The sequence below is a fragment of the Dama dama genome, chromosome 22, assembly GCF_033118175.1.
Source record: "Dama dama isolate Ldn47 chromosome 22, ASM3311817v1, whole genome shotgun sequence".
NCBI lineage: Eukaryota > Metazoa > Chordata > Mammalia > Artiodactyla > Cervidae > Dama > Dama dama.
Genome location: NC_083702.1, coordinates 40,347,232 through 40,368,874, shown reverse-complemented (window position 1 = coordinate 40,368,874; position 21,643 = coordinate 40,347,232). Strand labels below are relative to the sequence as shown.

Sequence of the window (21,643 nt, the reverse complement as noted above, 5' to 3'; positions counted from 1 at the left end):
GTCAGTGAAAGTAGCCTCTGGCACCTAAAATAACATCTTGCACTAACCTCTTCTGCTTTCAGTTTCAAAAATCATTTGATTCTCATGATTATTAAGCCATGAAAATATGGCCTTTTTCTCTGACATTTTCCTTTCCTTCAGCCAAAATGAAAGAACAGAAAGAGGGTTTATTCAGTCAACAGAAAGAAAGTCCTGTATGTAAAATTAGAGAAATGAACCATTTATTCCATTCCTTTTGCTCATCTAAGAGCACCCTGAAACATGAACCCCTATTGTGAGGTAGTATCTGAGCCCCTTGTCCAGTGACTGTTTTTAATCCTACGTGTAGTTCTTTCAAAGAGGACTTTTTAATAGTTCTCTTGTGACTGGATAAAGAGAATACCAACCAAAATATTGATTCTACCCTGCTTTTTTTAAAAAAAGTATGGCTCTGAGGGATAAAAATATGCTAATGTGTTTGAGCCGTCCTCATTTTTTCAAGGAAAGGGAGGTATGTGGAATGCCTGTGGTTTCCACGTTTGAGCAAAGGATGGTGTTTGGCCAGTGACATCTAGTGGCCTGCCTTTGAAGAGCCTTCAAAGGGAACGATTTCACACAGATTCCTTTCCGCATCCTGATTCTCTCCCTGAGGCACCTCTTGCCCTAGAGCCCCCTTTCCAAGTTGTAGCTAGTAGACTTTGTATTACAACTAGAATGGAGGTGCTGTTGTTTATTGGCTTTGCGTATTGGACTGTTAACACTGGGATGAGAGAGTTCTGAAGTGCAGTGCTGTGAAGCATTGCCCAAGAAAATCAGCAACAAGCAGATACTATGCAAGTAGTCACCTACCACCTTCTTTATATGAAGCCATGCCAGTAACCATGCTCATTTGTACTCCATTTTGGAACAAAATGAATAAAAACATCAAAGCAATGAAACTACTACACAGTCACTGTTTATGTCCTCAGGTATTCTGGTGCTAATGCCTGACATTGTTTATAAGATGTAGTGCTGATGATAAGTATGCCATTTATGGCATTACTTGTGGACCACAAGAAGGCTGAGTGCTGAAGAATTGGTGCTTTCAAATTGTGGTGCTGGAAAAGACTCTTGAGAGTCCCTTGGACTGCATGGAGATCAAATCAGTCAATCCTAAAGGGAATCAACCCTGAATATTTATTGAAAGGACTGTTGCTGCAGCTGAAGCTCCAATACTTTGGCCACATCATGCGAATAGCCAACTCATTGAAAAAGACCCTGATACTGAGAAAGATTGAAGGCAAAAGGATAAGAGGGCAACAGAGGTTGAGATGGTTAGATAGTTATCACCGACTCAATGTCTAAGAATTTGAGTAAACTCCAGGTAATAGTGAAGGACAGAGGAGCCTGGTGTGCTGCAGTCCATGGGGGTTGCAAAGAGTCAGATAGAATTTAGCAACTGAACAGCAACAATGCCATGTATACATAATGATGTATAAGTATGGAAACTAATAGACGTATTGGGACTTGTGGCTCATAAACCAGACCTCATCTTTCTAGACTAAAGGAGGTTATGATCTCATCCTGTTGCTTAAGTACATCTTGATAGATCATTAAAAAACAAATTATCTGTGAAAGCCAACAGAATTCTGAATATATATTTGTTTTCTTCAGGAGAACTTCATTGTAATTTTGTATTAATTTCAGCATTTTTCTTTCAGTGATTCCATATAGGTCAGTGATCATTCCCATCAAAAAGCTGAGCAACGCGATCATCACGTCAAACCCTTGGATCTGTGTATCAGGAGAATTAGGAGACACGGGAGTAATGCAGATTCCCAAAAACCTCCTCGAAATGACTTTTGAAGTAGGTTCAGTTAATTGCTTTCTTAGCACAAAGTGTCATACATAATTCTACACAATGCCAGTTTCACTTTTTCATTTTTCTCTGAGTCAAATAATACAAAGGGGTAATTAAGCATGCAGGATCATTTAGGGGATTATATACCTAAAGTCTTGAACACATGAATTTGTTTTGCATTTTTATTTTAATTGTTAAGCTGTGTATTTCTACTTGTAGTGGTGCACTGTGGGGCTTTGCCAGGTCCTTTTCCATAATTCCCAACACGTGTTGTAGAACCGGGCATGTAGAGAACATTCAGGTGAATGCTTTCCCCACAGTAGTTCTCCTCCAAACTATAAATTCACCCTGCCTGAACCTGGACAAAGGGAATGGGAGCTACTGTTCATGCTTTGGCCTTTAGACCACATGGTGATATTTATAAAGTGATCTTGTGAAAATACCTCTCACTATGATAGTCAGTTTTCAGGTCTTACCTGGTAAGGTAGTCCCATACTTTTGAGCCCACATGCTGGTTGATCCTGACATGCAAAAAGGAGACAAACACCTGTTCTCCTTTCAGAAGGGAAGTGGTACTAACTGAACGTTCTGTTCCTGGGGTCTAGGAATGGCAGTTTCCACTCAGAGTCATGACACTGCCCAAGAGCTTATTTTGACACTATCTATCCAGTGGGCTCACAGCTATCTGTATATAAAAGATTAAAATCCTTGGCTTTTCTTTGACTACCAAGTACAGAGCATAAACTGCATCATAAGTCCCATCATTGCTGTTTCCAGACTCTCACATCTGCCTGATTCATTCCATCTCTGCTGTCACAACTAATTCAAGATGCCCTCCCCCATCACCTAGATCGCTGTAATTCAAAGATGTCAAGTGCTTTGAGAACTCATAGCTTTGAGGTTCCCAGCTATACATAGTCAGTTGGGGTCTGTGATCTTTCATCAGAATTTCTAAGTCAGAATTTTGTTGACATTTATTTTTACCATTTCTATTATCATCACTTTCTTTTGTACTTATGCACAAAGGATCAGGAACGATGCTGATAACTATGCTTTTTTTTTTTTAACAGTAGCTTCAGAGACTTCTAGATGATATTTGAGGTCAATTCTACCTTAGTATTTATTAAAGCAGGAAAAGTTGGTGATTTTTTATGTCTATAATTATTTTTCTGACCTCTCTATAACTAAATCTAAATAGCATCCTTTCCCATTTTTTGGAATTCTTCTCATCCTTCAAAGGAACAAATCTACTGACTCGGTGATGTTTCTGGATTATCCAGTTGGAAATCATTGTTCCTTCCCAAGTGTTCTTCAAGCACCTGTTTACATATCTACTCTCAGACATTGTGTCATCCCTCTCATTTAATAATGTTCCTAACCAATGAATAAAAATAAATGGAAAAATAAATAACTAAATAATGTTCCTATGTCTCCTGTCTCATTAGAAGGGATCTATTTGGATGTTTTTCTCTAGTGCACAGCAGAATACATTATGCAGAGTCCTCTGCACTTGTAAATTGTTTGGAACCACTACTAAAGCTGAGAGGTGACAGGAAAAGATCAGGAACTGAGTACCCTGTGGTCCTGTCCCTGCAGTGCCAGAACCTGGGGAAGCTGACGACTGTCCAGATTGGTCACGATAACTCAGGACTGTTAGCCAAATGGCTAGTGGATTGTGTCATGGTCAGAAATGAAATCACAGGACATACATATAGGTAAGTAAATGTCCTTGGGAGTTCAGATTTGTTTTAATATTTTTAGACAAGAAAAAGTTTGAGAATTATTTTCATTCTAAAGCTTTCCCACTGCCTTTTGAATTTTACTTTAGTTTTTTGGGTTGTCTTGTTTATGTAACAACAAAGTTCTGTTATTTTGTTCCAAATACAAAATTGCCCCCAAAATACTTCTCAAAAAGACTGATTGTGTTTGCTGCTAACACTTAGTCCACAAATGTTGAAAAAGATTGGAACTCTGATAAGAAAAGAAAAAAAAAGAAGCTTAAAATAATGTCAGTAAGACAAAAGGCTCTTTTAGACACTCCTGCACTCTTTGCAGCCAGCACTCCTCTTTGAGGACATTCTCCTCTTTTTTCCTGGAACTTAACTCCCACATTAATATCTAGTTTGAAGATACTCCTGTTGAAACTAACTACAGAATTTTGATGTAGATGTATGAGAAAATATTTAAAAGTTACTTTAATTTGATAATAATTTATGGCTATACAAGAGAGAATTTATTTTTCAGAGATTCACTGAAGTAATTAGTAAAATGTCCTGATGTGTGTAATTTACTTTAAAATACTTTTAACAAAAAACAAAAATGAAGCATATGGGAGAATGTTAATATCTAAGTCATAAGAACATGGGTGTCTATTTTTTTGTCTTCTTTTTTAAGTGTTTGCAATTTTTCATAATGAAAAAAATCACCCACAGGCTGATCACCCACTCAAATAATGGGTTTCACCCTTGGTGCCATTTAAAAGTTCTGATTAAAGTGAGTGAAATATTGCGATTCTGAAGTTTATTTCTGTCCCGCCAGGTTCCCATGCGGGCGGTGGCTGGGAAAAGGCATTGATGATGGAAGTCTGGAGAGAATTCTCATTGGAGAATTGATGACATCAGCAGCCGATGAGGATCTAGTAAAGCAGTGTCGGACTCCACCCCAGCAGAAATCACCCACTGTGGCCAGGAGACTGAGTATCACATCACTGACAGGAAAAACTACCAGTAATTAGTTGTTTTTTTATTTTCCAATGTGTCTTAGATGTTTTAGGCATCATGTGGCCATTTCATAGAAAACTGTTGTGTTAAATGAATTATGGTAAGGAGATTAAAAAGAAAGCTGAGGAAAATTAATTTGTGAGAAAGACTTTAGAGTGGAGAGAGAAAAGGGGGGAATTAAGGCAGGATAATTACAAATAATTAAAAGCCTGAAGAATTTAGATGTTAAAATCCAACCAAAAAAAAAAAACACCTGCTCTGTTTTAGTTATGCTTGGAAAGTATGAATAAATAATATTTTGCCTGAAACTTCAAGGAAGAATAAGGACAGTTGTAGAACTCTCATATCTAGTTATCCAAAGCCCCTTTTTCTAAGGGGAATTTTAAAAATTCCACTCCCCACCCCACCCCCAAACTTCCTATAGAAGTGACAAAGTACATAAAAAAGTGACTTCTACAGATAGGATCCTGTGTTCACATGCCATTTTTAATAGCACATAAACTTCTAGTTTATACTAATGTGGTCTTTAGTCTCCCAAGGGTATCAAATTTTAATCCCTGAGATATGTAAATGTTACTTTATTTAGAAAAAGGATCTTTGCAAATATGAGTAAGTTAAGGATCTTGAGATAGGGAAATTATCTGGGTTATCCAGGTGGACCCTAAATGCAATTACATGTATTGCTATAAGAGAGAGGCAAAAGGAAATTAGACACACAGAGAAGACAATAGACAGATGGAGGCAGAGACTGGAGTGATGTGGGCAGAAGCCAAGGAATGCCACCTGGGCTTGAAGAGGCAAGGAGCAACTTCTTCCATTGAGCCTCCTGAGGAAGCACAGCCTTGTCCACAACTTGATTTCTACCCATTGATACTGATTTCTGACTTCTCCCTCTGGAATTGTGAGAGAAGAAATTTCTCCTTTTTTTAAGTTACTAAATTTGTGGTCATCTATTACAGGAGCCACAGAAAACTAAAGAGACAATGAAGTGGTTTTATTTCAGTTCATTGACAATAACCATGAGTTATTGGAGGTACCTTATTAATAAGAGGTACCTAAGAGGTCCTTAGTTAACAAAGCAATTTCCTTAGATATTATTCTATATCCATTTGTTAGCATATGGTGATATATTAACTATTAGAATGATATAGTCTTTAACAATCTCCCTTATTCTTTAATAAATGATCCCCTTAATCCATAATTCTTTTCTGCCTCCAGAAGTAAACTTAATACCACACATACACTAGAATAGCTAAAAAGAGGATAGACAACAGTGAATACGCATATATTACAATGGGAATGCAAAGGAAAAACCATTTGGCGATTTCTTATAAAGATATATACATGTACTAACCATACACTTCACCCAGAAATCTCAAACTAGATGTCTGTATCCTAGAGAAATGAATGCATATAGCTATACCAAGACTCATACTCAAATTTTGCAAGCAGCTTTATTCATAATAGCCAGAATGGAAACACCCGCAATATCCACCAGCTGGTAAGTGGATAAGCATATAGTGATATATCTAGTCAGTGGGATACTATTCAGCAATACTGTTGATATAGCTAACATCATGGATGAATCAAAAGTATTGTGCCAGGTGAGAAAAAGTAGACAATATACAATTCTATTTATTAAATTCTAGAAAAGGCTGTATGATAATGATGGAAAGCAGACCAGTAGTTGACAGGGGTTACGAGGTTACAAGCTGGGAAAGGGAATTGACTGAAAAGGGGAACAGTGGAACTTTTGGGGGTTGATGGAAATCTTCTGTATTTTGATTATAGTGGTTACATGTCTATACATTCTGCCAAAACTCATCAAATTACATACTTAAAATTGGTGACTATAGTTACAGATTTTGAGTGGTAAGGCTGGGATTTGAGTCTTGGGGGTCTCTTAGATTCTTTTCCATTCTGCCAATATGCCTCATTTTACCAAACTGGCAAGGCAGGTTTCATGGAACCCTGACAAGGTAGCCTGCCCTGGTGAAGTGTTTCCTGCACGGGCAGGCACAGTTGATGTCCTGTAGTACTTGGTTTATTTTCCTTGCCTGAAATTTCTGCCATTATTCATTATTTTTTAGAACCCAATGCAGGACAGATCCAAGAAGGAATTGGAGAAGCTGTGAACAACATTGTGAAACATTTCCACAAACCTGAAAAAGAGGTATGATGGGCTATGAAACTTGCTATGGTGGGATTTTAAAGCCGCTTTTATACATGGTACATAAGGCAATAAAAAGGTGCTTTAATTGTCAAGCTTCCTAATAGCTGCAAAAACATGCTTCATGGCTACCCTCAGCACTTGTTCCTCTACTGTTTTTCTTAAACATCAACACAGGAGCTTATTCTCTGGCACTGTGTGTTACTCTTCACAGAGAGGAAGCCTCACTGTGTTGCTGTGTGGAGAGAGTGGCTTAGTTGCAGCACTTGAGCAAGTTTTCCACCATGGCTTCAAATCAGCTCGCATCTTTCACAAGAATGTCTTCATCTGGGACTTCATAGGTAAATTAAAGCTGGTGTACATTGTTGTGAGGTCATTGAAATGGGTCTTAGAAAACTCAAAAAACCCAAGAATTTGAGCAAATAAGGGTTAGTGATAAGGGTATATGTTTTTCAAAGTAAATATCAAATAAGCAGTGTCTGTGCTTTTCATTCAGTCAACAAATATATCTGTGTGTGTGTGTGTGTGTGTGTGTTCACAATATTCTAAACTATTTTAGATGCTCAAGGTATACACTTCAAGTTAAAAGTAAGCAAGACACAGAAATTCCTATGGTTGACAAACTTAGAATCTTTGCGGGGTCAGGAGGGCAAACAATACACAAAATCATAAGAGATACGTAATTTATCTGATATGTTGGAAGGTCATCATTGATGCTGACAAAAATGGAGCAAGGCAAAAGGAAACGGAGTGGGAGTACTCTTTTAATTAGGAAGGTATAGACCTTGTTGATAAGGTACTGTTGGGCAGACATGTGAGGAACTGAGCCTTGTGAATGCCAGGAGGAGAGCACCGCAGGCTGAGACAAGTGCCCTGCCAGAGCAGGGTGGCGCTGTGCTTGGCTTTCTGTAGAGCAGCAAGGAGGTGAGTGTGACTGGAACAGAGTGAGGGAGAGAGGGTGGGTATTTGGAGAGAGGATTTTTATTGCAGAGCCAGGTTGTGGAGGGCCTTCTAGGTCTTTGGAAGCAGTTGGTCTTTATCCTGAACGGAATGGGAAGACTTGGAGATAAGGTGTGCTTAGTCACTCAGGCATGTTCAACTCCTTTGCAACCCCATGGACTATAGCCCACCAGGCTTCTCTCTCCATGGGGATTGGACTCTCCAGGCAAGAATACTCGAGTGGGTTGCCATGCCCTTCTCTAGGGGATCTTCCCAACCCAGGGTTCAAACCCAGGTCTCCCGCATTACAGGTGTACTCTTTACCGTCTGAGCTACCAGGGAGCTGAGGAATATGATATAATTTGTGTTTTAAAAAGATTACTCTAGTTCTGTGCTATCCAGTATGGCAACCACTAGCCACATGTGACTATTTAGATTCAGTTCAGTTCAGTTCAGTCACTCAGTCGTGTCCGACTCTTTGCGACCCCATGAATCACAGCACACCAGGCCCCCCTGTCCATCACCAACTCCCGGAGTTTACTCAAACTCATGTCCATCCAGTTGGTGATGCCATCCAGCCATCTCATCCTCTGTCGTCCCCTTCTCCTCCTGCCCCCAACCCCTCCCAGTATCAGAGTCTTTTCCAAATTTTAAATTTACTCCCTAGTCATACTGGCCCTACAAGGGGCTATAGAATTGGACCTTGAAGATATAGAGTGTTTCCATCTTCAGGAAAGTTTGATTAGAATGTGGTTCTCTAGCTCCCTAAACTTTGTCTTCTTTATTTTGCTATGCAGCTCTTCTACAATTCACAGTCTCTTTAACAGGATGATTAATCATTTCATGTTTTATAAATAAGACCTGAATGAAGTAGTTAGTTTTATCCAAATTTGAACTTTTAGACAAAGAAAGGAAAGTGGACAGAGCTAGGCCCCTAGATTGGGGTTTTTTTTTTTCCTTTTGGAATGCACTGAATCTTACTAGTCCTGCTTCTGATATGTATATTAATAACTCTTCCTCAGATTTACTGAAGGAGTTCTGTTTCAAGGATTTTGCTGCAAAGTGTTAGCCAGTCATTTTATAACTGGATCAAAGGGCTCCACCTCAATGGCTACCATGTCTTTGCTACTTCCTCCTAAAAGGATCCAGTCTTAACAGACAAGACCATGTTTATTTTTTTCTTTGCTATCAGTTGCCATTTTTGAAGGTATTCTAAAGAGAGTAAGCTTTCCAACCATGTAGAGTGTAGTCTAGACTAGAAAATAAATTCCTGGGAGCATATTGTTCTACCAGGAAACATGGGCCTTTAGGATTTATTGTGAAACCAATGATAAAATAATGGTTTTGGTTTTAGGATTGGCTATAATGCAAAGAATCATTAGTATTTCCAGAATAAATTGTTTCCTCTTTTTGTATATGAAGTATTAATGTGTATTGTGATATGCTTCTGATTTCCTTCCCCAGAGAGAGCAGTTGCTTATTTTGAAACCACTGACCAGATTCTAGATAATGAAGATGATGTCCTCATTCAGAAATCATCCTGCAAAACCTTCTGTCACTATGTAAATGCTATTAATACTGCACCCCGGAATATTGGGAAGGATGGCAAATTCCAGATCTTAGTTTGCCTTGGAACACGGTATTAAGCCAGTTCTTGACTTTCCCTGTCTTTGTCATGTGTTGAACAAGAACTTAGAAAGGTTTATACCAGACCATGCCCCTTCCAAAGCTCTCTGATTGACTTCCTCCATTCCAAGTTTTATGAGACTCCTGTTTATTGGGTGTTTGCTGTGTGTTGGGCACTATGCTTAGTACTTCACATGTATTATCTCATTTAACCCTCCTATCACTTCACCACCACCCCTGCATGAAGTAGCAAGCAATATCCCCACTGTATAGGTGAGAAAATAGAAAGTAGAAGAGGCACAGATAAGTTAACAGACTTTCCCAAGGTCACACAGCTAGTAAGAGGCAGAGCCAAGATTTACACCCAGTCTCACCCCAGAGCCCCAAGCTCTGAACCGTGACATAGTACTGCGCCATAGACAGGTGGAAGTAATTAGACACACCAGCACATTGACACATACATATTTTCTGTACAGAGCTTGTATAGTGTGTATACACTACCATATTGCTTTAAATTGGATGACATTGTAGAATTCTTACCATGGAAAGTCTCTTTAAGACAGTTTTCTACCCCTTTCTTTTTGTAAAATGACACATAGGAGCTATGCAATCCATTAATTTTAAAACAGCTCTCAGAATTGTAAGAAATTTACCACACAGACCCTTAGAAGATTTTTTATCTGTGCAATGCTTGTTTTCTTCTAAGCCCCAACACCTCTTGTAGGATGGCCTAGCTGCCTTTTCATGAAGGTGTACTGAGAGCTGCTCAGCAAGGGTGTCTAAGCAACTTAGTGACAGATACTAATGTCAGTTTAATCAGGAAACGTTAAAGATTGAGATCCTGTCCTCCTGAAACAGCTGGTTTATTGAGCTAAATTCTATATTTCTTCTTAATAAAAACCGTCCAACTTCAGCTGTGCTTTTTAAGTTCCTTTTGAGCATTATCCTTATCTCCTTTTCTCTCTTTACTGTTTTGATTTATTAGATCAATGCAACACTTCTTTTGGTTTATAAGATCTACTTAATGTTTTTCTGCTTTGATTTTGTTCCTTACCTTTTTATGTTGTGTAAATTTTTTTTTTTTAAGTGCTAGTCCCTACAATTTAATGGAGTCTTTCCTCCCAAAAGGTCTACTTTGGCATGACTTGTCACAGATGTCTGGATAACATCTCTGTTAAACAATACAAAATGACATTCCACTTCTTTTTAAAAGAGGTAGAATCAGAATAGAGAATATCTTTACCACATCTAAGTCTTTATGGCCAATTTGTGCAGACTCACTCTTAGAATCTGATGGGTTTCCTTTCCCCCTTAGCGTACACTGTTTCATTACATTTTTAACCAGTAATATCCAACTACTTGACTTTGATTTTCTCTCTGGTGACCTCAGAGCTTGGCTAGATTTCGCCCCATTCAGCCTCTCACCTTCCTGTCCACAGCTCCAGTGTGTGTGTAGTTCTGCAGCAGGGCAGCAGTGCTCAGGACTTGTTTCTGTTTGGGTCTGCAGAGATCGCCTGCTCCCACAGTGGATTCCTCTGTTAGCCGAGTGTCCTGCCATCACCCGAATGTATGAGGAGAGCGCCCTCCTGCGAGATCACATGACGGTCAACTCCCTCATCCGCATTCTGCAGACCATTCAGGACTTCACCATAGTCTTAGAAGGCTCACTCATCAAAGGAGTGGATGTGTAACCCAATTAGCTAGAAACTCAGTCCAGAACCCTGTTTCTGAACCTTCCCCGACAATGGGGACGGATTTGGACTTGTCTGACAAGGCAGTGAGTCACTGCAGGGGCGGCACGGCATGTCCCCCAATGTAAACAGTCCTCACACTGCAGACAAGGCAAAATGCTGTATTGTAGTTCATTTGAACCTGGAATTTAGTATAAAATAGAGTATTTTCATGTGTTAGATGTGTGTAAATATGCTCTCTTCTTTAAGAAATTCTATTACTCTAATAAGACTTTTCTTAGATTGAATACTCCTGTAACTTAAAATCAGTAGCTTAAAAGTATTGGGAGTTGGGTAGTGGGGAGAGTGGTGCTAGTCAGGAAGAAGCCAGTAAACATGTAAATATAGTACAACCCATTGGGGCTTTTTATTTTCCTCCAGGTACCACAAAGGAATCCAGAAAGCATTGTTATGTACTCGCCAGCCATCCGGGTGTGTTACCCTTTATATTGTGAATGTAAACAGTTTACCTACTGTAGGGGAGAGTAGCCCTCATTTACATCTTTTAAGTTTCAGATGGTTTCATAATTTGAATTGAGCCACTCTTCCAAGTCTTTTGAAAAAATTTTTTCATCAGCACAAGATAAAGATATAATTCAAATATTTTAAATACTGGACCCCAGGAGCTTGGCTGAACTGAAAAGAGAACACACAAAGCCCTGAGAAGCATATGAAATTGTGGGATTATATTAACTTCTTTACACTTTGGAAAGATTAGTCTAGACTAACTTCATCTTTGACATTTTTATTCTTGTTATTTGAGGTACTTTGGGGAGATGTGAATTTCAGAGTGTTGGCCTCAGTCTTAAAAACTGCAAAGAGCAGTTTGATTCTATACTTTTAATTTGGCCATCTCAACCCTGCAGTGGTCCCTTACCCCTCAAAAATAACCACAAACACTGTCTTTGTTTGGTTCCAATCGCCCGCCTTCCCTCTTCCAGTGCCCATCCCCCCTCAGGAAATGGAAAGAATGTCTAAGAAGGAGGAGGACTCTGTGTGGCTTGGAATGTTTTTGTGAAAGTATTTGTTGACCATGATAATGCAAATACCAGAAGAAGAGAGAAAGAATGAACCCTTTCTGGGTGTTTCAGGGCCAGCTGTATGTTCCTTTGTAAGCAGGGGTGAAAATGTAATACTGCTGGCCCAGGAAGGTAAAAGCCAGTATTACGCAGACTGGCAAAATGGAAGCAAAACAAGAGGCAACAATTTGGAAGACCAAACGTTGTGAGTAACTTTCCAATTTGGTGTTTTTTAAGGAAGTTAATACAGTGTTAGTACATTACCGTAAGTCTTCATGTTACAGTTGGTCTTGTAAGTAATTTAGACATTTGCACGTTGTTAGCAGTGAAATTGCCTTAGCAGAGCTCCAGGTTATTCCCAATTGTGACTGAGAAGCAAAGTCATGGCCTCTCAGGACCCTTGTGTTATCTGAGGGTCCTGGGCTTTAGCCAATAGTGTTGCTTCCCTTTTTCTCTTGAGGAAGAAACTAGTGAATTAAGTGCCCCACTCCCATTATCAAACACTGCATTCAGCCAAGGCATACTCCCTTTTAATATGTGACTGAGTCCTTGAGGAGGTAAGGGAGAACTGAAGGCAGCATTTAGAAACCCATGGAAAGGGTTTAAGATGGTTCTGGGTGACCTGGGTAGACCAGAAATGTGTTTGCCTGCAGCTAAAGTTTGTCCACAGTGGTGTGGCTACCCCTGGGACATGGAGAGTCTATTATGGGACATATCCAGAACCTGTTTCACACCAGGTGCTTACTGTTTCAATGATGAGAAACCATAGAATGATCCAATCTAGGGTTTTGTTTTTGTTACCTTTTCCAAAGGCCTTGCTTCTGACACATTCTGGGCAAACAGAGAGGTGACTTAGGTTAGCATGCTAGAATTAAGTCATCTCATCTAGCCTTCTCATTTTACAGATGGGAAGACTTAAGGATCAGAGAGATTAAATACTTACCTGCACACCTGGTCAGTGACGACACAGGGTGTAGAATTCATGTTTTTTTAATTATACCAGGCTACATGAGACTGGCCTTCAAGGCATTCATATTAAGTCTTTCTACCCTTGGATCTTAATTCATCCACATATATAGGTAGCAGATAATGATTAATATTCATTTATAGTAATAATTTATAGGGATTAATACTCATTTTAACAAATTGTCCTTAAGTTATAGAAAATTACACCTGTTATAAAAAGTAGGAGCAGGAATTCCCTGGCAGTCCAGTGGTTAGGATTCCACACTTTTACTGCTGAGGACCCAGGTTTGATCCTTGATCAGGGAACTAAAATCTCACACGCCTTATGGCACAGCCAAAAACAAAACTAGGAGTAAAACTGGATTTCAGACCTGTGAGTAAAACCATTACTTTAGAAAGTAATACCCCCCAAGAGTTTGACCTGAAGTTTCTTCCCATTTTCTATTGTCTGACTACAGTAGTGAAATGACCAGTTTCAGAAGAAGAAATCACACCAGAATGGACACATTCTCTAGAACGCTGTGCCCTTTAGAGTTATCACCTTGGAAGTCCATACACAGTCCAGTAATAAAGCCAGTGCTTCAGACCCCTGGGGACCTCCTTATGAGCTGCCCGAATGGCCTATAGCCCATTCTTTTGAATATTTCTAGTAATGGGTAATGGTGGCTTTTCAGAAAAAATTTAATATTTGGATGGAAACAACAATAAGCTCTTAGAACCCAAGTTGATGAATGAAAAGGATACTTAAGCAGAGTTTGGGGTCATGTAAGAAATACAGTTCTAAAGAAGTAAGACAATTCTTAACATGGCTTATAACTGTCTTTGAGTATCAAATTATTTTGAGCAGGACAACAGCAGAACTCTTAGAATAAATGTACATATAAGTATACATAGCCTTCTGACCTGACTTTGGAAAGTCACTCAGAGGTATACTTTTTGCTGTTAATAAATTAGTATATTGCTATATCATCATACTTCAGAGTTAAAGTATACAAAAATCAAATTTGACTTTTCTTCAAAATAAATTAAAAGTTGTGCCTGGAGTCATGATTAGTATTTTCACAAAATAGCTTAAGAAGAAATTATTTTAATATTAAATTGCCAAAAATGTTACCTCTTGAAATACTTATCTTCCAAGTGTTTTTCAAATGTTCTGAAACTCCTAATAATAACCTTTTTGATATAGTGGCATTACACCAGTGTTGGTATTATGTGTGAGACCCTGAAGCTGTGTTCTGTTTGGGGGCTCATCTGCACCTTAAAATGACTGAGGCTCAGTGTGGAGTAGAATAAAGTAGGGTTCTCAGTGGAGAAAATGGGGCTACTGAGAACAAAAGGAAGGCCTCCCAACCCTCCCTTCCTCTTTCCCACTGTGGCAAGAATTTGATAGAAGAAACCTAAAGCTTGCAAAATTTATGATTTCCCTCTAAATTTTATTTTAAATATTTCATACACTTTGTACCTTTTGTAACCCTGTGGTATTTACTTTAACATGGCTTTTTAAGAAATCATTTTAATGAACTTTGTCACACTGTATGAATATACAGGGGAAATACTGAATTGCTCATATTTCCTTTTTTGGCAATAAAGCACTGTTGTATGTAAATGGAAGTGGAAGAGGGATGGAGACTACACATAACAGTTTGTGTATAGTGAATGCTGACCCTCTGAGATACTCTGAAACATGAGGCAACAGACAAGGACCTCAGATTGCCCAGGGAAATATTTATTTGACAGCACTGGGAGTGCAGCTGTTAATTATAAAATAGCTTCTTTCTGCTAAGAATTATGATTTTTCAGTAGATTTTCATTTTGAGAACTGTTGAGTATTTTCTCTGTGAGGTTTATAGAAACTAGTCTATCTTTTTCACCATTTGGAAGGACAATCTGAACTGTAGCTATTTATATTTCAGTATTAATACACCTTCATTGATTGAGAATGGAGTCTTGAGATCTTCTCTACTTTTATAAAGTGAATTCTATTTCCACGTCATCCATGTCATTTGAAGTCTGTGTTTCTTGTATAAGTATTTGTTATATTACCTTTTAGTGTAAAAGGAGAAATAAATAATAAACTACTAGGTCTCTTATTCCTATTAAAATCCATTTATAAAACTCTTGAATCAAAAAAAAAAAAAAACAACTCTTGAATCCAACTGATTTCCAAGCTTTTTGGAGGGTACCAATGGAGTGTGATCAGAATAATCCAAGGAGAACCTCATCCTTTCAGATCTTAGCAGACCTGATTGTCCTCTCAAGGACAAAATAAAGATTGGATCCAGAAAGGTATCACACTGAGCAATTAATATCAGAGTGAAAAAAAATCATCAAAAACATTCTCCTCATTTGAATGAATCCAGGGTATCCTTGGGTTATGTGGGAGGGAATTATGCTTGACATATTTACCTAAATGTATTTGTGTGTGGCCCAGTCTTTATTCCAAACACCAGACAGATCTTGTTAACAGTAGAGAGATATGGTGAGAGTTCCTGTTGTCAATCAAATGAGGGTGTTAAACATATAGAAAGAATTCCCTGTGTTACACTTGAACCATGTATAAATGTATCCTGTGTATCTTTTTTTTAAATATGCGTTTCTGCATTTAAATTATATTTTTTTTTCTTTGAATTGTTAACAAAATGCATCAGAACTGGATTTTTTTCTCATCTGAACATAATTAAAATTTAAAAAGTATTGTGATATCAAGCACTTTAACATATGTATCAGAGAAACTGATGTGGGTTTTTCAGGTTTTGGAGTACATTTAAATATGACTTTTCATGCTTTGTTCTTTACAAATAAAACTGTGGGGTTGATACTTTGTTTTGCTTCATTATTGTAGAACCTTAATATTGAGTAGTGCACAGGGCCAGTGACTCCAGAAAGCAGACAGAGCAACAAAACCGTTATGAGAGATAAAGCTACATGAAACCATTATGTAGTAGAAATACGAGCTTCCCAGGTGGCACAGTGGTAAAGAATCCCCCTACCAGTGCAAGGGTAACAAGTGTAGTTGTGGGTTGAATCCCTGGGTCGGGAAGATCTCCTGAAGTAGGAAACGGCAACCTGCGCTAGAATTCTTGCCTGAAGAATTCCACGAAGCACGCACACACACACAAGAAACATCTGCTGGGCAACTGGTTATCCAGAAGTGGTAAAAAGAAAGAAAATGTGAACCCTATCTCACACCATACAGGAAAATCAATTCTTAGCTTAACAATCTACACAGCAAAATAATTTTTGAAAGAAAATGTAGAATGTATTTATGAATTTGGGAAAGGGTAGTATTTCTTATACAAGACATTCAAAAATAACTAGCACTGCAGTCCTTAGTAAAAATGAAAGGCAGAGATGCACTGATTATTCACCACATGTTAAGCATTACTTTAGGTTATGACCATACAGCAGTTTAAACACACACATCAAATTCCTGCTTTTATGGAATTTATATTCTAATGGAGCAATTACCTAATAAACATGACAAGTAATACATACAGTTGTTGTTTAATTGCAAAGTCATGTCCAACACTTTTGTGACCCCATGGACTGTAGCCCACCAGGCTCCTCTGTCCATGGAATTTTCCAGGCAAGAATACTGGAGTGGGTTGCCATTTCTTTTTCCAGGGAATCTTCCTGACCCAGGGACCAAACCCACATCTTCTGCATTAGCAGGCAGATTCTTTACCGACTGAGCTACCTGAGAAGCCCAATACATAACAGTAATTAGAGAACTAATAACAAGCAAAGAAGGATTGAAAGTATGGTTGGGGATGCTTAAAGATGGGACTGCAATTGTAAATTGGGTTAGCCAGGGAAAGCCACACTGAAAATGGAGTTGTGTAGCTGAGATTGGAAAAAGTGTAAGAGAAACAAGCTTGCAGGAAGAACAACAAGAGCTTCCTTTTGGCTGTAAGTTTGGCATGCCTGTTAGACATCCAAGTAAAGATGTTGGATAGGTGCACATGTGGATTCGGAGTTCAGGGGGAAGTAATGGTGTATTTGTCAGGATCCAAATCAAGAGACAGAAACCACAAGCAATCTGAAGAGAGGTAGTTTAATGTTTAGAACTGTTAGAATTATCCAGAGAAATAGAGCTAAGGATGTGTACAGATGCTGGTGGACTGGAAACCCAAGGAAAGAATTGTAGTTCAAGTTCAAAGATCGCTGACTGGCCAGAATTTCTTCTTGCTCAAACAAGGTCAGTCTATGCTGAATTCAGGCCTTCAACAGATTGGATACATTATGAAGGGTAATCTGCTTTACTCAAAGTCCACCAATGTAAATGTTTGTCTCATCTGAAGAACACCATCACAGAAGAAACTTCCAGAATAATGTCTGATTAAATATCTGGGCACCATGGCCCAGCTAAGTTGATGCATAAAATTAACCATCACAAACTACTATGATAAGAAACTGGAATAATGAAGGATTTGCTACTAAGCAATAAAAAGAACTCTAAAGAATACAAAAACAGCATATATAGGGAGCAGCTACTGACTAGGGCTAAGGTAAGGTAAACCTCCAAGAGCCCCCCCTACTTAGGCTGAGAGTCAGACTTCATTAGAGAGGGCACAGCACAGCCCACTAGATGCAGAGAAGTTTACTGAGATGCTGCACTTGTTTGGAATCTGCTGTCAGGTGCCAGGAAACATCCTTGGAGAGTTGGCATAGCCCAGAACTTGCTGGGAAGCCACTGGAGAAGGAGGTGCCGGGGAAGCCCTCCATGGAGAGGTGTGATACCAGTAAAGCTCACTACAGAGCCGCCCAAGCCTCCCTACCACAACAGGTTAGCCTCTGAGACCACAAGGGCTTCTGTCGTGGCTCAGCTGGTAAAAAATCCACCTGCAGTGCAGGAGACCTGGGTTCTATCCCTGGGTTAGGAAGATCCCCTGGAGAAGGGAAAGGCTTCCCACTCCAGTATTCTGGCCTGGAGAATTCCATGGACCATATTATAGTCCATGGGGTTGCAAAGAGTCAGACACGACTGAGCAATTTTCACTTTCACTTTCCACAAGGGCCAGGAGCTGCACACTGGAGGAGCTCACAGGAGGGAGCACGGCAGAGCCTGGAAGAGAAGCTCCCTCCTCCAGAGCCTCTCCAGTGCATTCTATTAACAAAGATTAACACTGTGCCACCTGTCAAAGGAGAAATGTTTACAAGAAGGTCTAGCTCCATTGTTGCAGAGCAAGATTTTTATTGCTATGGGGCAATAAATTAATAACTGCTCCAAACAGTTTAGTTCCTTATAGTCAGTTAAGGAGGAAACGAAGGAGGGGAGTAGGAAAATGCAGGAGAATATAAGAAGATAGTGAGCAAATGTCTCCAAACTTTATGAGGTAATGATTTAGAGCTGACACTGTCTGCCATGTTCATTTGAACTTAGTCCAGATGTATACAATTTTCATCACTGCTCTTTAAAATATTGACTAACTACAGTTATTATAAGGTCAGGAGGCTTTTTCAGTGTAAGAGAAAGAAGACCTCAGTGGTCACAATGGTGAAAAGCATTGGGTATGGATATATTTTGAAGCCAAAGTCAGAAAGTTTCCTGATGGATTGAATATCAGGGATGAGGAACAGTCAAAAATGACTCCAAGGGAAACCAGGAGAACCACTGGAATCGTCACCTTCCTCAAGAATGTCAGGCTGGTGGCATCTTTCACCACCAGAGGCCTCACTCTAATTCTGCCCACACTCAGCTCACAACTAAGTACACCATCATGATCAACCAGGCCACACCCTACACCTACCTACCCAGTGCTCTTTCAAGACGATAGGAACATGCCCAACATGCCTGGCCACCCCCAGACCCTCAGAGCCTTGAAATGGCTGAAATGGCTGAAGAACTGTGAGCTCCTCTGTGGACAAGGACAGGCCTCCTCCCCGGTGGCCCCCAATAAAAATGTGAAAACCAGAAACAAAAATGGCTCCAAGGATTTTGACCTGAAAAAATGGGAAAGGAGAGGCTAGAATTTCTACTAACTGAGATGAGTAAGGATGTGGGGAGAACAGGATTTAAAGACAGATGAGGAGTTCAGTTTTGGACATGTTAAATTTCAGATATTGACTAGACATCCAAGTGAAAATGGTGAACAGGAAATTGAATGTCTGAGTCTGGATCTTCTGAGCTACTGGACTTCTGATATGCATTTTGGAGTTTCTGGCATGTATAGATAGAATTTAAAGTTATAAAATTGGATAAGGACACAAAAGGAGTCAGTTATTAAATAATCTCTCAAAACTTTAATTTTCCAGAACTATGACATGATTTACTGTTTGACATTTAGATAACTCTCAGTGTTTCACTATTCTGAACAATACTAAAATGAACAAACATCCTTGCTTTATGAGAAATTACCATTTTTGTAGGTCAAAGACAAATGTCAACTCCATATGATTCAACCTAATATTTTTGATAATTCTTTTGGTTCTTTATTCTGATATGTGCTTTACTTTGATTAAAATAGATACTGTAACCTAGATGGAGCAGTTATTCTCTGAGCAGAGTAATCTAAAAATAAATCACCCTAGTCAGAGCCAACATGTGGGCCAGATGTTCCTTATACTCAACATAACCCGGAGGCCTTTTACCTACCCATACTACCTACCTACTACTCATACCACCTATCTACTTGTCTTAAGTGCCCCAAAACCCTTCCTTGATTTCCCACTTACATCCTGTTCAAAACCAGCAGAACTTCAAAATGCCTGGACACAAAAACAATGGACTCAATAAGAAATAGACAAAGTCTCAGTTATCGTAAGATAAAGCTCTCCTTTCTCAATAATTGATAAAGAAATGGGAAATCAGTAGAAACACAGACGACTTGCGCAACAGTACCAACCAACTTGCCCTAACTGATATTATTAGAATGTCCAACACCACCAGCATACAAATTCTCTTCAAGTACACAAAGAACACTTACCAAGATTGACCATATTCAGGTCAATAAAACATGTCAAATTTAAAAAGATTTAAGTCATGCAAAGTAAGTTCTCTGACCACAAGGGTCAAAAAATGAATCAAAACGGAAAGCAGAAAATATTTTGAACTGAATGAAAATAAAGCATATCAATATTTGTGGGATACATCAAAAGCAGCTCTTAAAAAGAAACTAATTGCATTGAACACCTCTGTGAGGAAAAAAAAAAATCTCAATGACATATACTTCAACCTTTAAAAACCTAAAAACAATAATAGTAGTAAAAATAAAGATCAGAGCAGAAATCAATGAAACAGAAAACAGAAAAAAAAAAAAGACCTAAATTGCCATATAAAAATGAGAGAGGTGATGCAAATACAGACATTACATACATTAAAAGGATAATAAGAGAATATCATGAATATCTTTTTGGCAAGAAATTCTATATCTTGGATGGTAGATAAGTTTCTTAAAGACATTAACTACCAAAGATCACTTAAGAAACAGATAATCTGAGTAGCCTATATGTATTAAAGAAATTGAATTTGTTATTTAACTTTCTTTTATCTTTGTCATCTGAGTTTGTTTCCAAGGCAAAACATTCAACATCACAGTAATCCAAGTCGATGCCCCAACCACCAATGCCGAAGAAGCTGAAGTTGAACGATTCTATGAAGACCTATAAGACCTCCTAAAACTAACACCAAAAAAAGATGTCCTTTTCATTATAGGGGACTGGAATACAAAAGTAGGAAAATAAGAGAAACCTGGAATAAGAGGCAAGTTTGGCCTTGGAGTACAAAATGAAACAAGGCAAAGGCTAACAGAGTTTTGCCAAGAGAACACACTAGTCATAGCAAATACCCTCTTCCAACAACACAAGAGACGACCGTACGCATGGACATCACCAGATGGTCAATATAGAAATCAGATTTACTATATTCTTTGCAGCCGAAGATGGAGAAGCTCTATACAGTCAACAAAAGAAGACCGGCAGCTGACAGTGGCTCAGATCATGTGAGCTCCTTATTGCAAAACTCAGACTTCATTGAAGAAAGTAGGGAAAACCACTAGGCCATTCAAGTATGACCTAAATCAAATCCCTTATGATTATACAGTAGAGGTGACAAATAGATTTAAGGGACTAAATCTGTTAGACAGAGTGCCTGAAGAAACATGGATGAAGGTTCATAAGATTGTACAGAGGGTGGTGACCAAAACCATCCACAAGAAAAAGAAATACAAGAAGGCAAGGTGGTTGTCCTAGGAGGCCTTTCAAATAGTTGAGGAAAGAAGAGAAAAGAAAGGAAAGGAGAAAGGGAAAGATATGCCCAACTGAATGCAGATTTCCAAAGAATAGCACGGAGATATAAGAAAGCCTTCCTCAGTGATCACAGCAAAGAGACAGAGGAAAACAACGCGATGATGCTGTGAAAGCACTGCATTCAATATGCCAGCAAAATTGGAAAACTCAGCAGTGACCACAGGACTGGAAAAGTCAGTTTTCATTCCAATTCCAAAGAAGGGCAATGCCAAAAAATGTTCAAATTACTGTATAATTGCATTCTTTTCACATGCCAGCAAGATTACGCTCAAAATCCTTCAAGCTAGGCTTCAGCAGTATGTGAATCGAGAACTTCCAGATGTACAAGTTAGATTTAGAAAAGGCAGAGGAACCATAGATCAAATTGCCAACATATGCCAGATCATTGAAAAAGCAAGAGAATTTAA

The 21,643-nt window shown here is 38.8% G+C and overlaps 1 protein-coding gene across 4 annotated transcripts in view; it reads left to right on the top strand.

Annotated features, from left to right (window-relative positions):
* The window catches only part of DENND5B (DENN domain containing 5B), a 212,454-nt gene extending 196,644 nt beyond the window's left edge, over positions 1-15,810 (top strand). For 3 of the 4 annotated variants that reach the window (XM_061125229.1, XM_061125230.1, XM_061125228.1), the window contains 7 exons: positions 1,680-1,825; positions 3,416-3,534; positions 4,358-4,545; positions 6,630-6,712; positions 6,924-7,050; positions 9,113-9,287; positions 10,782-15,810. In XM_061125229.1, the coding sequence (XP_060981212.1) occupies positions 1,680-1,825; positions 3,416-3,534; positions 4,358-4,545; positions 6,630-6,712; positions 6,924-7,050; positions 9,113-9,287; positions 10,782-10,965 (1,022 nt within the window). In that variant the 3' untranslated portion in view covers positions 10,966-15,810. The remainder of the gene's footprint in view (positions 1-1,679; positions 1,826-3,415; positions 3,535-4,357; positions 4,546-6,629; positions 6,713-6,923; positions 7,051-9,112; positions 9,288-10,781) is intronic. The other variant, XM_061125231.1, reaches the window with a different exon arrangement.
* Positions 15,811-21,643: the final 5,833 nt, after the last annotated feature.